At 45.4% G+C, this 14,401-nt stretch overlaps 1 protein-coding gene across 7 annotated transcripts in view; it reads right to left on the minus strand.

Annotated features, from left to right (window-relative positions):
* Positions 1-3,114: 3,114 nt before the first annotated feature.
* LOC112454350 (teneurin-m) overlaps positions 3,115-14,401 on the minus strand; it is a 516,441-nt gene continuing 505,154 nt past the window's right edge. For 5 of the 7 annotated variants that reach the window (XM_025015682.1, XM_025015680.1, XM_025015681.1 and 2 more), the window contains 5 exons: positions 12,172-12,388; positions 11,229-12,064; positions 8,836-11,144; positions 7,904-8,657; positions 3,115-7,711 (listed from right to left, as the gene is read on the minus strand). In XM_025015682.1, coding sequence (XP_024871450.1) covers positions 6,223-7,711; positions 7,904-8,657; positions 8,836-11,144; positions 11,229-12,064; positions 12,172-12,388 — 5,605 coding nt within the window. In that variant the 3' untranslated portion in view covers positions 3,115-6,222. Of the gene's footprint in view, positions 7,712-7,903; positions 8,658-8,835; positions 11,145-11,228; positions 12,065-12,171; positions 12,389-14,024; positions 14,052-14,401 lie in introns of all 7 variants that reach the window. The other 2 variants (XM_025015686.1, XM_025015685.1) reach the window with 1 other exon arrangement.

The following is a 14,401-nucleotide window of genomic DNA, read 5'->3' on the forward strand; positions in this document are numbered from 1 at the left end:
CTCTATCTTTTTCTAATTTATTGGTTAAAAAAAAGATAGAAAATAAGTTAAATCGAGATTAAAGTTAATCTGCATTCGTAGAAATAAACATATAAGTCGATCATCACGAGGTACGTTAAAAGCCTAGGATAATTCTCGCAACTGGAGCTCTCTGTTTGGACCTTTCGGTGATTCTTGGATACGGCGACACGCGTCGAGTCACGTGCGTGAAAAATGATTGCAACGTGCACGACACGCGACCTAGATGAGGCTCGTTGCGATGATTCTGCAGTCCTTCAAATGCGTTTACCGTATCCGAAGTATCGCGAGGACTCCGTGCTCGCGGGGCCACGAGAAGCGCTCCATCGTCAACGGAACGGAACGATATATCATTCTTTATCGGTCGTATTATATATGTACAAAACGAAATATCACGCGACCGCCGCAAATTTCTCGGTGGCGTATAGAAAGAAGCGCGACGAGCACGTTCGACGAGCGGTATCTCTCGCGGCTCGCCTGTATACATTATATATATATTTATATATATGTATATAAAAAAAAAGCGCACGATTTCCTTCATTTCCCCTCGCAATAACTATCGTTATAACGCAACTCGCATATTTATATATTTATATATATATATATATTAATTTATATATATCTCTTTCTCTCATGCGCTCTCTTTTAGCTTCTCACGCATCCTTCCTCACGCTCTCCTCACTTTTTGACATATTTATCGTCGTCCTTCGTTCTACCGCCGGACTTTCGGCGGCGTCCAAAGACATACACGATAGTTACGAAGTATTGCTTTTCTTTTCCTTAGTCGCGGTGTCGATCGAGCTTCGCCGACCGCGATCCGGCGTAACAATAATAAATTTTGCACCCTCCTGCGACGAGCCGCGCCGGGAATCCCGCGCTCTCCCCCGGTTTTTTTTTTATGTTCCCTCGATCGCCTTCGATTCCGCAATGTCGCTCACGAGGTATTTGGGATTCGCATTCGGGTATGAACATGTATCATCGGGTTTCTCGAGAATCTCCCGGCGTAAATTCGGAGATTTTCTCGGATCCGTTTGAAAACGTTGGGAATCGAAGAAGCAAAATCGCGCTTTTAGCAAACACTGTTAAATTCATAACCAATTGTACTCAATTTGAGTCATTTTCAATCATTCCTATAAAATCGCCACTGCTCCTACTCAATATGTCGTTAATTCAACTAAATTAATCTTAATTTAACTGAACTAATGGAGTTAAAATAATACCGTTTTGCGTTAGAATAATAAATTTCGACACACATGGTAGTTAAAAATAACAAAATGTTATTTAACAAGGTATATTAAATTTCATCCTTTAATATTTAACAGTGAACGCGAGCGTGTGGTTTCGTCGAGGTCTACGCTCTCGCAAAACTATATTTTACGTCAGAATTACTAAACAAGCTGAATGCTCCAATTTTTCTCTTTAGAATCCACGTCTTTCTTATAAATTACAGTAATAAATTACAATAATAACGTGTCCGATTGTTCTATTATAAAAAAGTGTATTCGGTCGGACAAATCGTTGCCGGGACACGTCCGCTTTGTGGGGTTCATGAACAAAAGCGCCGAGGGAAAAAAAACCGATGGGGGACCGGAACTCATCCATGCGGCTCCTACGCTCGAAGGAAATATGCGCTAAGCGTAAAGTTAACTCGAGTACAGGACTTCTTCTTTTCCTAAACATATCGTATCGTTTTCTGTTTCTTTTTCTCTCTCCCGTTTTTTACGTATCGTTTTTTTTTTTGCAAGTAGACGAGCACACATAGAAAACCGCTTGCAACGACCGCCCGGCCGCCACGCCGGGAAGCCGCTGCCGCATGCTGAGCTTCTCTACGAACGACAATGCGCGCGTGTCGGATAACGGTGTGTCAATGGGCAACTCAGTAACAAAGCGCTACGGGATAGCGTCCCCTCGAGCTCGCCGGAGCCGAGGAGATTGTCAGATATCGAAGGGACCCGCATCATCCAAGGTCACGCCCGAGAACATTGTTGAAGAGGCGATCTCATTTAATATTACTTTAAAGATATCCGCTTTAAATCGACAATGACCGTAAAAGAATTTTGAGACTTTTCAGTTTTCCATGATAAAAATCAAATTGTTTCCTCTCAAGTTAACATACATCCTGGAAATGATATTAACGAGTAAAAACGCATTCTCATACAATGTTCTCCGTTGCTGAATTGGATGAAGTTGAACCCTTTAGTTACCGAGGGGATCGGTAAAAACTATGCTCTCCAACGCCGTATTTTTATAATCTTGAGCAAATAATTTTACATCTCATGAATATTAGTTCAACGTACACGTCCCGGAGCGACAATGAAAATCACTTGCTCGAGATTACACTAATGTCGAGGAAAATCGCTCCGAAGCAATTTAACTACGGTTTCGAGGAGTTAAGGTAGGCGAGCCTGTGTATTTGAAGCCGGGTCTCCCGAGGCTTTGATGGCTGAGCAATTTTCCGCGTCAAAGCTTACTGAATTCTCGCCCTTACTCTATTTATACGGAGGAAAATAAAATTTTGCCTCTGCGCCGACGGTTTGACATATGGAATGAATCACAGATCGATATGCCTCGTCCAGCCTCGGGCTCCCCTTCGAAGAAGCCGAAATTATTCTATCAAATTCAAGACGTTTAGACAGAACGTGTCGCAAAATAACAAAAATCCCAGCGGCGTGTCCGTTAGTCGTCTTTACAATATAAAACATACAATGGTTCCTATCAATTTATCTATTTCTTTATAAAGGCGATGCGTGCGAGAGTGATATGGACAAGCCAGAATTTTCGTAACTTTGATCTGTGGAAAAAATGACGCAGGATTAAAAATGTGTATGGTCGTGTGTGAAAATTAAGTGTTGCAAATCAATATGAGGCCCCGTCGCTAAAATCCTTTGTGATTTCGTGGTAGAAAAATCTTTCATGATGCGAGGACGTGAAGACTACTTTCGCGGAACAGTGGCGTGTTGTCGGCTATACACAACAGAGATATGTACAGCGATGTTACTTGTAAGGTTCACTAGCACACTCCCTTAACCGTTCGCTAAACCCCACGTTAACTCGTCAACTAATACGTACGTTTGTAGTTATGATTATGTATTTTTATTTTTTTTTCTCCTTTTAATATATATCGTCTACGCGGAACACAACGTGGTGGAGCTGCGTTGGCTCGCACGTTGGCTCACCGTGTACTCCTATATATTTATATATATATATATATTATGCGTTATATTTCGTTTTTTTTTTTTGCATTCTTTACTTTCTATTAGTCGGTTACTTCATTCGACCCGAACCACAGACTTCTACACTTTTTACTTTTTTTTTTCCTTATTTACCCAATATTGATAAACACCGACGAGTTCAGCTATATCAGTTATAGAGAGGAGGGGCTAAGGTTGTGCCCTGTAAAAGATAGGTGAATTAAGATGAATCGAAAGAAATTTATTTCGGCGAAATATTTGATCTTCGAAGCCAGGGAGATTTGTCTTAAAATTGCGTTATAAGAGGTCGGACTCGTTAACAACTTAACTGAAAAGAGAAAAAGCACTGATGTGGAATTTAATCCCGTAAGGGAAAATTAATAAGGAAAAATTTCACGTTTCAAACGTTTCGTGAAAGTTTCTAATTTTTCCTTCCCGATGAGAATTGAATGGACACGTATTAAGGTATATAGAAAAAGAATTCAATCATCGCAAAACCAATCCCCTATATTTTGAGGATTAGGAATTTATAACTTGACGAAACGAATCTCTCTGCATACATCGATTCTTGTTAATCCAACTATTTTTTTCCGGGGATGCTCTCTTCGGCGGAGCGCGGGGGGTGAGGTTCTTTTTTCCACAGGGCGATCCCACATACACACGGTTACATAGGACTTCTTCGACGACACAATTCAAAAAATAATTTCTCATTTTTAGTAGAAAGATAGGCGGGGCATTTTTCCGTATAATGGTAATATATTATCGTTTTTTTTCCCATTATTATTATTACTCTATTTATTATTCTTATTACTTATCGTTATCGTATATTATTATTATTTTTCATTATATTATTATTTCTTCTGGACATTATTACTTCGACGCATCCCGTTACGACTGTCGCTCGTCTCGTCACGTCGCGTCACGTCATTTTTTATTACGTGACGATATCACGTCGCAATAGTTCTTACACGTTTACGTGATACGATACTATTTACACGTGTCTACGTTGTCTACGACAAATCGGTAGATTCGCTCAGGCAGTCACGATCAAAATTCATCAAGTTTGAAATCTATCTATCAAATTCAAATCAGATAATTGGGGCAGTGCAACAATTCTGAAACGATAAAAGTGATCATGTCACTTTTGATCATTTTCCGATATCAATTTGTTTTAATACCACTTTTCAAGAACTTTTGCATTGACTATTGCTTTTATTATTGGGAAATCAGTGTATCACTTTACTTGCTTAAAAGCTTGTAAAAACTCCATGAACTCTTACTTTAAATATTAAAGAAATTGTATTTTTAAAATAAATTCCGAATTTTTTATAGATCTTAGGACCTTGATAGATTTCGATGCTAGATGTCACATTTATACTTGGCTCATTCAATTACACGTTCGCACGTGCCAGCAAAATCAATGAGATAACGTTGCCGATCATGCTATGCATTCGGCCGATTTGAAGCGATAGTGTGTTTCTTGTGTACTTGTGTATCAATCGTGCGTAGGCCTGGGTCGAGATTTAAACGCGAACCGTCCGTTTCGCGCGAACGTCGCGTTTTCTCCTGACAGAATCTCTCGCGTTATTTATTAATCTTTTTTTATCGAAAAGATCGCGACGCGTCCGATATAACTTCCGCGACTTTACCCCATTTCTTGCGTTCGAGCATATCACGGGGGCACAAGTTCCTATATCTTTACATGTTTGTACGTATGTGTGTGTGTGTATGTGTGTGTGTATGTGTGTGTGTCATGTTTTCTTCTTTCTATACATATAAAAAAGCGGTATCGACAGTTCCACTTGAGTTTACGATCGTTTTCGCGCGTTACATTACGATATTTTATCTACATTTACCATTAAGAGTTCGAGTAGCTATATTTACAATTGCTTGTCTCGCATCTAGTACACCAATTTGCGCCTTGTTAAAAATATCTGCTGTATATCTGCTCTCCTTTGTCTCTTTCTCTTTCTCTCTCTCTCAATCTCTCTCTCTCTCTTTCTCTCTTTCGTTCCCTTTCAATCTCTCTCTTTCTCTCTCTTTCTCTCGCTTTTCCTACGGCGTCTCGCGACGCGATCTACGGCGACGTCCACGGACAGTTTGTTTAGATGTATCCACCCCCGCGGAGCGGATACGTCCCAATCAGAGATGCGAGGTGAGAGCATCCCGAACTGAGTGCCAGATAACTGGACGTTCGGAGAACATCGGCGTATCTTTTTGTATTGAAAATTATCCTCTCGCCCCGCATCTTCCGACTTCAACCCGACGATACCTCGAGATACCTTCGCTTCCGCGTGCGTGCTTACGCGTGTCTTGTAGACCCTATTGAATGACATCGGCATGCTGTATTCGACCGACGATCCGAAAAAGTCCAAGACACACTCCATACTCCCCACCCACCCTCCTTTTCGCGAAAACACTATCGGATTTTCGTCGCGGACGGCACTTTGAAAGTTCACACGCACGCATCTCTTCGTCCCTATAATACCTCGATTTTCGCCACCTCTCCTTCTCTCCCTCCCTCTTCCTCGTGTCCCTCTGTCTTCTCTATAAACTAATCACCGTGTGTAACAAGCTTTATATTCTTCATTTCGTTAATAATGCGACTAGCTTAATTTTGACACTTCGCGATCCGTCACCCACACCCGCCGTCTTCGCACGCACGATTGATCGATCGATCTAGGAATCTAGGATAGATCGCGATCGCGTGGACGCGCTTATGGCACATCGACGGGGGTAGGTTTGCATCCGGACACGGGACGCATCCGTGGTCGCTCGTGGTAGATCATCGCGTCTCGACGACGAGCGCGGGGAGAAGAGGCCGAGAGAAGGATCGAGGAGAGAAAAGTGCGACATCGCCGGCCGCTCGCGCTAAATTGCAATTTTACGACACGCGGCGGCAGGATTTTCCATTAACGCGTTGCTCTCTTTCTCTCCCGTTTCGTAGTACTCGGATTCACGCGCGAATCAAGTCCCAAGTTATACTCCAAACTCGCGTCGTAGTGTCCTCGAATCACGAGTCGTGCCTGTGAGTCCTGTTGCGCCTGTTGCCGCTCTTCCGCCTCTTCCTCTTGGTGTCGCGGGTAAACGCGACGTTACCGGGATCGTCGGCGAGCTGGGGATACCTGTGCACGCTGTGGATGTCGACGCCCTCATAGCCGTCGACCGTGCCGCGGCTGATCAATTCATCCTTCTCCTCCTTCGACCAGTCGCCCCTACCCTGGAAACCGGCTATCACCAACTGCTTCTCGATCTCCCAGGCTCTCTCGACCGCTCGTTTGTGCGCGTGTTTCAGAATACGGTGTCGTTCCTGCTCGGGATCGGCCCCGTACTTGATCACCACGGCCGCGTCCGGATTGTGAAGCCTCAGCTCCTTCCACGTGCCCGCACCGTGCTCCGTCGTCTCGTGCGTGGACACATTGAACATGCTCCCGAGTCGATGGAGCTCCTCCATGTCGTCGCGGATCTTCAGCGCGTTGTCCTTGACGAAGTAGAAGACGTCCTGGTCGTGCACGCTGAAGTGTAACGGCAGGAAGTACGAGTTGTTGAATACTGACGTCACCACGTCCTGCACCACGCTGTTCACACCGTCCACCACGCTCACCAGAGCTCGGCCGCCGACGCGCGATACCAGGATACCCTCGCCGAAGACCGCTCGACGATGTGCCACTCGCGGTAGGAGGTTCCTCGTTTTCGGTTCCAACTTCAACAAAGGTTTAGGAACGAAACCGAGGTCAGAGAACTTCTCTTGCACGCGATTCACGATGCACTGCAGGCCGGACATCACGCCGAAGTCCGGAGTCAGTTGCGGGGATGTGACGGTCGCGCTCGGCTGATAAACCATTTGCTTCGTGTACTCGGAACCGAGCATCATCGAGATGTCGTAGCCGTAGAGCTTTAGCCAGCTTCCCAAATCTGTCATGTATTCGACATTCTGCTTAAAGTTGACCGGATCGTTATTGCGGAAGCGATAGATGAAAATGTCGGTCGGTGTGGTAAGTTCATTGGCCATCTGTTCCCAAGCTGGCGTCATCCATTGTCCGACAGTCGGATCGTAAAGTCTCTTGTTCAGGTAGATCAACTTGGTGTTGGGATCGAAGAGACCTCCGTGGAAATCGATGGGCAGATAGAAGTCCGGATTGGTGTCCTTAATAATCTTGCCGAAAGGAGTGCGCCGCATTTCTTTGATGAGATTGCCGTTAGTGTCGAAGAGAGCGAGAGGCGAGCCATTTTGGTCCGTCGCGACGTAGAAGCGTTGCTCGGACGTCTCCACGGTCATCAAGAAATCGCGCGAGTCATAGAGGAATCGGAACGTCTTGGACGATTTCGGGAAGTGCACGTGCGTTATCAGATCCGGAGTCTTTGGATTTGCGTAGAAGAATTGAGTGATGTTCTCTCGGTCGTCGTTCATGGACACCAGTCGGCCACGGTCATCGTAGAAGTACCAGATCTGGAATTTCTTGTGCTCCGACGCATGAATCAGCTGGCCACGCGAGTTGTATCTGAAGAAAAGAAAGAATATCGCATATCATTTATTAAAAATTTTTCAATCGGTATTCCACAAAATAGCTTTCAGCAAAATTTACTCTTATTTTATAAGTGTATTTTAGAAATAGAAAAAGAACAAATATTATCTTAATATAATCTTAATTTTATATCCTTAAATTAATTGAACAAAAATAGGAAATACATACCTATACTTGTGCTCCCCGCGAATCACAACGAAACCGCGTCCATCGTATGAATTGAACTCAACGTCACCGTACTGGACCACTCGATCGCCACTATCGTAGCCCAAGGCGATTTTTTCATTATGTTCAGTCACGCCGATCACATTACCGTTCTCGTCGTATGCGTACTGCCAATTGTTCTCCGTGTCCGCTACTTCCAGCACATGACCATCTGCGTTGTACGTGATCTTTTCCATTCTGGACCACTCTTTCTTCTCCATCGACTCCTTTCCAATCGTGAGCTTCCTCATCTTGATGCGATTGCGATTATCGTATTCGAGCTCCATACGGAATACGTCGAACGATCGGATGTTCATCAGCACGGTCTTGACGCGTCCGTGCTCGTCATAGTCCGTAACCGTGAAGAACTGTTTGCTGCTGTCCTGCATAACCGATCTGTTGAAGAGATTTCTGTATATCCTGAGATCGCCGACGCCCTCCAGTACCCCGAGATTCTGGTTGTACTTGAGACGAAGTTGAGGTAGCTGTTTGCCGTTGATGTCGACCTCGATGCCGGATATTCGCGCGTTACCGTCATACTGATAACGGTAATGAGCGTTATCCATGCCGCTCTTGCTGCCAAACTTGATCTTCTCGTCCTTCACGATGCCGGCGTGATATTTGTATTCGATGCGCATCTCGAAGTTTGGCTCGTTGATGTCGATGCTGCGCACCAGACTGGTTGTTTCTTGATAGGTGTAATGTATCGAGGAGAGACCTAAGAAAAGAGATTCGCGTTATTTATATTAACAGATTGTGTCTCTAACGTCTTTGTTTAACAAATTAAGCGTAAATAAAAAATATTTATCTTTTAACCACACTAGTAAAATTTAATCGAAAAATAAGGATGAAATAGGTATTATTGTGACAAAATTATATTAGAAAGAGCCACTTACCGGCAAGTGTCGTTTCAAGTTTTCCAGCGTGATCGTAGACATAAGCTACCTTTCCGCTTTGATGGGGATATACCTTGGCGAGAATCTGACCGTCGTCGTTATAAAGGATCTCATATGGATGTCTGTTCATCGGCGAATAGTACTGATACTTGTAAAATCCGAGAGAAGTTTGAAGAGAGAACGTATGGATATGTCCTCTTGGTGTGGTCAACGACTGTAATGCTCCTGCTTCGTCATATTGAAGAAGATAATCGCTTCCACGCGGTGTGGTAACCTTCAACGGTAGGATGCTGAACATATCTTTGAAAGCGTACACCATCGACGTGCCGTCGCTGTACTTGATTTCGAATAACCGGCCAGATCTGTCGAAGCCGTAGGTTTCGCTAATGTCACCCCACGTCCAGCTTGTCAATCTGCTAAATCGATCGTATTCCAATTCAACGCCGGCAAAGATACCGTTTCTCGGTCCCCACTTGACCGGTCTAGCCGTTCTGTCGTACGTGACATTCAACAGTTCCATCCGATCGTCCATGAACACGGCCACGGTGTTCGTCTCTCTATCGTATTCGAGAGACAACAGGATTTCACCGTTGACACGAAGCTTCCTGCCGACCTGGGCGATCGCCTTCGTGTTGCCACGATTCTTGTTCCCTTGGACCTTCCGGAGGAAGTATCGCCATTCGAAGCGATTAGCCAAATCCCCGGCAATCTCCGTTCTCTGTTTAGCTGGCACGGGATAGCTCTCACCCAGCAAAGGCTCGAGCTCTGCTAGAATCGAGTATGGCATCGAATCGGTGCTAACCGTGTGAGCCCATGGTGTCACTCTTCCGACTGAACCATCTGCGAGAACTGTCGTTCTCTGTTCGGCCTCTCCGATCTTCGTAACAACGGATGATCCTTTAATGAGCATCGAGATAGGCTTCCTGTTGTTCTGGCCGACTTTCACTACGGCACCTTTCAGACTGAGATCAAATGTCAAGCTGATTACCTTGCCCGTAGGAGTCACCGCGCTCGTCAGTCTACCAAACTCATCATAATTATAAACGTAACTACGTCCGGTACTGTCGAGTTTTGTTTTTAGTAAGCCCGTGGGTCCGTGATAGTCGAAGGTAACATTGTAATCATCGGGCGTGCTCAATTCCTGCAGCATTTTCATCCTGGACATTCTCAGTCTGCATTTTTGTCCCTTCGTGTTCTCAATCGAATTTACCTGACTGCTGTAATCTCTGAGTAAGAAGACCTTGTTGCCAGCCGCGTCCGTCACCGTGCTGAGCTTACCGTTACTGGTGTTCACATTGTAGGTAAAGAGATACACGGTTTCGCCGGTCAAAATATTCTTCGTGGCAATATGTTGGCCGAATCGGTTGAACACATAGATCTCCTGTGTGTCGGGCGCATAGATTTCGTATTCGCGCGCACCGCTCGCATCAGGAATGCTTGCCGTCACCGAGCGGATTCGATAATTAGCCTGGTCGCCGATGTGCACTACCCCATCGGGGGAAACTGCCACAGCGGATATGGTGTTGAATTTAGAGGTGGATGCCAAATAATGATCTGCCTCGAAGCAGTCGCAGCCGCGCTCCAAACAATTGCACTTGGATTCGGCGCCGGCATACGGCGATATTTTGCCGTCAGTGCCGATCACGCGAACGCGATTGATCCTCTGCGAATCGCTCTCGGCGATGTAGAGATCGCCCGATGGACCGAACGCGATACTCTGCGGCATCACGAGTGTAGCATGAGTCGCGAGTTCCGTGTCGAACGAGGCCGATGGCGAAGCGCAGTGAAGCGGACGACCAGCGACGACTTTGACGCGACCGTCCGGCGCCAGCTGAAGGACCATATGATCGTCAATCATGTGCAGCGAATTGTCCAGAGGATTGATCGCCAGCTCGGTTGGCCAACGGAGGTGGACTTCCTCGACGTTCAACGTGCCCTCGCAGGGTATGGGCTTCCAATGCGACTTGTGCATGTGATTGCCGATCACGGTGGTGATAATGCCGTCCCTGTCGACCATTCGGATGTTCGTGCCGTCAGCGAAGTATAGGACGTTGTCCGCAGAAACGGCAACGCCTTTGGGATAAGCGAGTTTAGCGTCTCGCGCGAGAGCGCCATCACCGCAATGAGCTTCATCGCCGGGAAGACAACGTTCCCCGGAGCCGACCACTGTCTCCCAGTTATGCTCGGGATCCGTGTAGTCGTTGGTATCGCGAACGCGAATAATCTGATGAGATTCTGGATCCGATATGTAGAGAACGCCGTCCAGAGGACTCAGAGCAATGTGATAACGATATGATACTCTGGTTGCGCTAAAAAAATTAATTTAGAGTTAAATTAAATTTATGAAAAAAAGAGTTATAAAAATTATTGTATAAACAGTATTAGTTACATACTTTAGTCTGACCACAGTTCTAACTGTTCCATCGACGAGGATCTTCCTGACTAGATTGAAATCACCGACGAAGATGGAGCCGTCTGCGGCAGTGGCGAGAGCAACGGGCGCTAAGAGACGCTGTTTCGAAGCTTGTCCGTCGCAGTCGTAGCAATCCAGCGGCCTTTGATGACCATCTCCCATCGTGGTGAGAATAACTCTCGGTTTGTGCTTGAGATAAATGTTCGAGCCATCTCCCTTTTGCAAAATACCCTCGTGGAAGTTATACCTATGATGAATGTCCAGATTCCAACCGCCGACTTCCGAAATAGACATGTCATGACCGCTCAACTTCGTCGTCTGTACGTCCCAGATGATGTCCTTGCAGTCACCGTACTCGTAACCGACCTTGACCATAGCGGTCGTCACCCCGTAAACGCGTTGACGATAAACGTTCAGGCGGTTCCAGGCGTAAGTGAACTTGATCACGGGATCGGCCTCGAAGATCTTCTCGAAGAGTATACCCTCGATCGTGATTCTCAAGTGTATCAGATTTAATGTCGGCGGGATGACTTCCGGCGTCAGCTGCAGTTGTATGGTGGAGAGATAACCGGCCGCTCGGGAACTGTGATACACCAAATTCAGGCCCGTCCCGGGTATCTGCAAGCTTTCCTGTATGACCTGCGACTCCGCCAAGATAGCGCTCTTGTCCGGGCAGGCACCTTGGAATCCGTGCTTCCAGGTCGCCAGAACGACCGGCTTCATGAGATCGTAATCGTGAGCCGCGCACGCATGCGGAACGTGTATGGGTGGCTTCTCCTCGGCGGTGCTCATGATAATCTTGTCGATGATGACGACCTGTAGCGAAACAAATGATACCTTCATTATCTTGTCTTTAACCGTAAGATGAATATCAGGAGTTCCTGGTGACGCGCGATAAATTTATTACATCGTGAGAAACTCACCTCGTTCCAAGGCACGAAGACGATATGGCTCTGCGGCTTGAAGGGCGACCTGCCGAATTGTAAAGTTACGGCACCGCCGCCGTTCACCAGGAGATCGAACCAGCCGTCGTCTCTCGTGAGAGTGAAGCCTTCCAGCGGTGTGCTGGTGCTCACCCGCACCCCCATCAATCCCGTGCCAAGGTGCGTGACAACGCGACCACGTATGACTGCCGACCGGCTATTAGACAACGACTGTGTTAATCGCAGGAAGCTCGCGAGCGCGTATATAGTCTAAGATCATTTCTCTGTGTGCTTCGTCGTACACTACCAACAAAGCAATCGCTATTCTCTAGGCTAATCTCAATCTACTACGTTTTACTGTTCACACTTCTCGGATATCTCCTCTTCCGAGTGCATACCGACGAAAAAATACTGCCACTTGATAACGCTTAATAAGAGGTCTGACTTTCAATATTTCGTTAAGAAAAAAATAAGACTTGACTGATAGATAAATTAAACGCGTGCCTTTTTGTTTTTATGATTTCACAAATAATGAGCAAAAGTGTGATAGAAAATGAGAATATCTTCTTTTTACTGCTAATAGAAGATTAGGAACGTCTTCTTTTTAATTATACGTTATAATGTGAGTTGTATCTATTAAAATAAAGCGATAAAGTAGGGGTGCAGAAAAGACCTCGGGTGTTTTGCTTCAGGCCCAAGTGCTTTAAGAATAGATCCTTGAGATTGATCCATAATTCGATATCTGTGATGGGAAAAATCGCTATAATTAAACGCAAAGTGCGCGTCTCACGGATGTTTAAAAAGACAGGGGCAATCGAGGGTGAATTTGCATCGAAGGGTAATGTGTGTCCATTTATATTATGTGACAGAATCCTTTCGCCGGTTAATAATTATCTCGATATCGGGCATTAATCGCCAATCGCGTATGCAGATATCTTGAATATTTAACGCGATGTACTTTCGTCAATTTTGCTTCTCAGTGCTAAAGAGGAACCACTCGACTCTTCGACCGTCCGCTGCACGAATAACGGCGAACGTGATCGGTGCCTTTCTTCTCCTTTTTTTGTCATTTCGATGTTTCGACGAGATTTTCTCGAATTTCTCTGTCAGACTGTAGTTGCCTGTGGTTTATTAAATAAGCAATATAGTGTACAACAGTCGAACCTTCGTGCCTCTTTGGCACTGGAGCATAATAGTCGAGGACAAGTCACTACTTATATAAGTATAACAGTCAATATATATATTTATATATACACGAATAACACAAAGTCGGAAGCTCAACGTAAAAGGCACGAAACACAACGTAGGAATAAAAAGGTAACTGAACCATGCAACATGAGAATGTGTTCAACAATAACGGAGGACGAAGTGCGAGCTCGAACGATCGTGGAATGTGTTCCAACTGTCAAGATAGAGACTCTTAGATCGTGTATTTCGCTCATTTTCCGTAGTATCCCGCCTAAGTCAATGAGAGAACGTAGATATCACCAGCATTAGTGAGAGTAATCCTCTCCTGATGCTCGATGATTCTTGATATCTATGATAGATGTTGCACATCCAAGCTTTCTTATCATCTTGGAGACGATTGATACTCTAAATGTGAAATACACGATCGAAGGAGACCTGCTGAAAATTCAATCAAATCGAGATAGGTCAAGGCTTCTCAAGCGCAGTCGAACGCACACACGCACGGCTCGTCGCGATCGGGATGCAGGATGTATTTATTTACAGATACGTGAGAGATACCAAATGCACGAAAATATTATCAAACAGCAGCAGGTTCTTTTAATACCGCTACGACGGATCTTATTACGGATCCTCGTTCATTTAGTCGAGCGTCTGGTTTTTCTTACCTTGTGTTGAAGTGATTCCAGAACATACTGACCGGGCAGCACGGATAAAACAGAGCCGAGTTAAAATGATGCGATTAAAGGCGAAAATAGGAGGAGGAGGAGGACGCGGGACCGAGGGTACGGGTCGGGAGAGAGAGAAAAAAAAGTATCAAAGGATTTCCAGAGGCAGGAGGATGAAAATATAGAAGAGTCTGAGGAAAACTTTCCGCTTTTACGAAGAATTTCGATACGTCGCGTCTCCGGATTACTAGAATTTGCCGGTCCCTTCCAATGGACCCGACGCGTCGGGGAGAAAAAACTGTCCGGTTATTGTATCCCCTTCCTACCCCCTTAGCCGGCATGATGAGCGAAAAGCTCGAGGCTTAAACATGGACTCA

This window comes from Temnothorax curvispinosus, unplaced genomic scaffold (assembly GCF_003070985.1).
Source record: "Temnothorax curvispinosus isolate PA1 unplaced genomic scaffold, ASM307098v1 QBEX01005011.1, whole genome shotgun sequence".
Lineage (NCBI taxonomy): Eukaryota > Metazoa > Arthropoda > Insecta > Hymenoptera > Formicidae > Temnothorax > Temnothorax curvispinosus.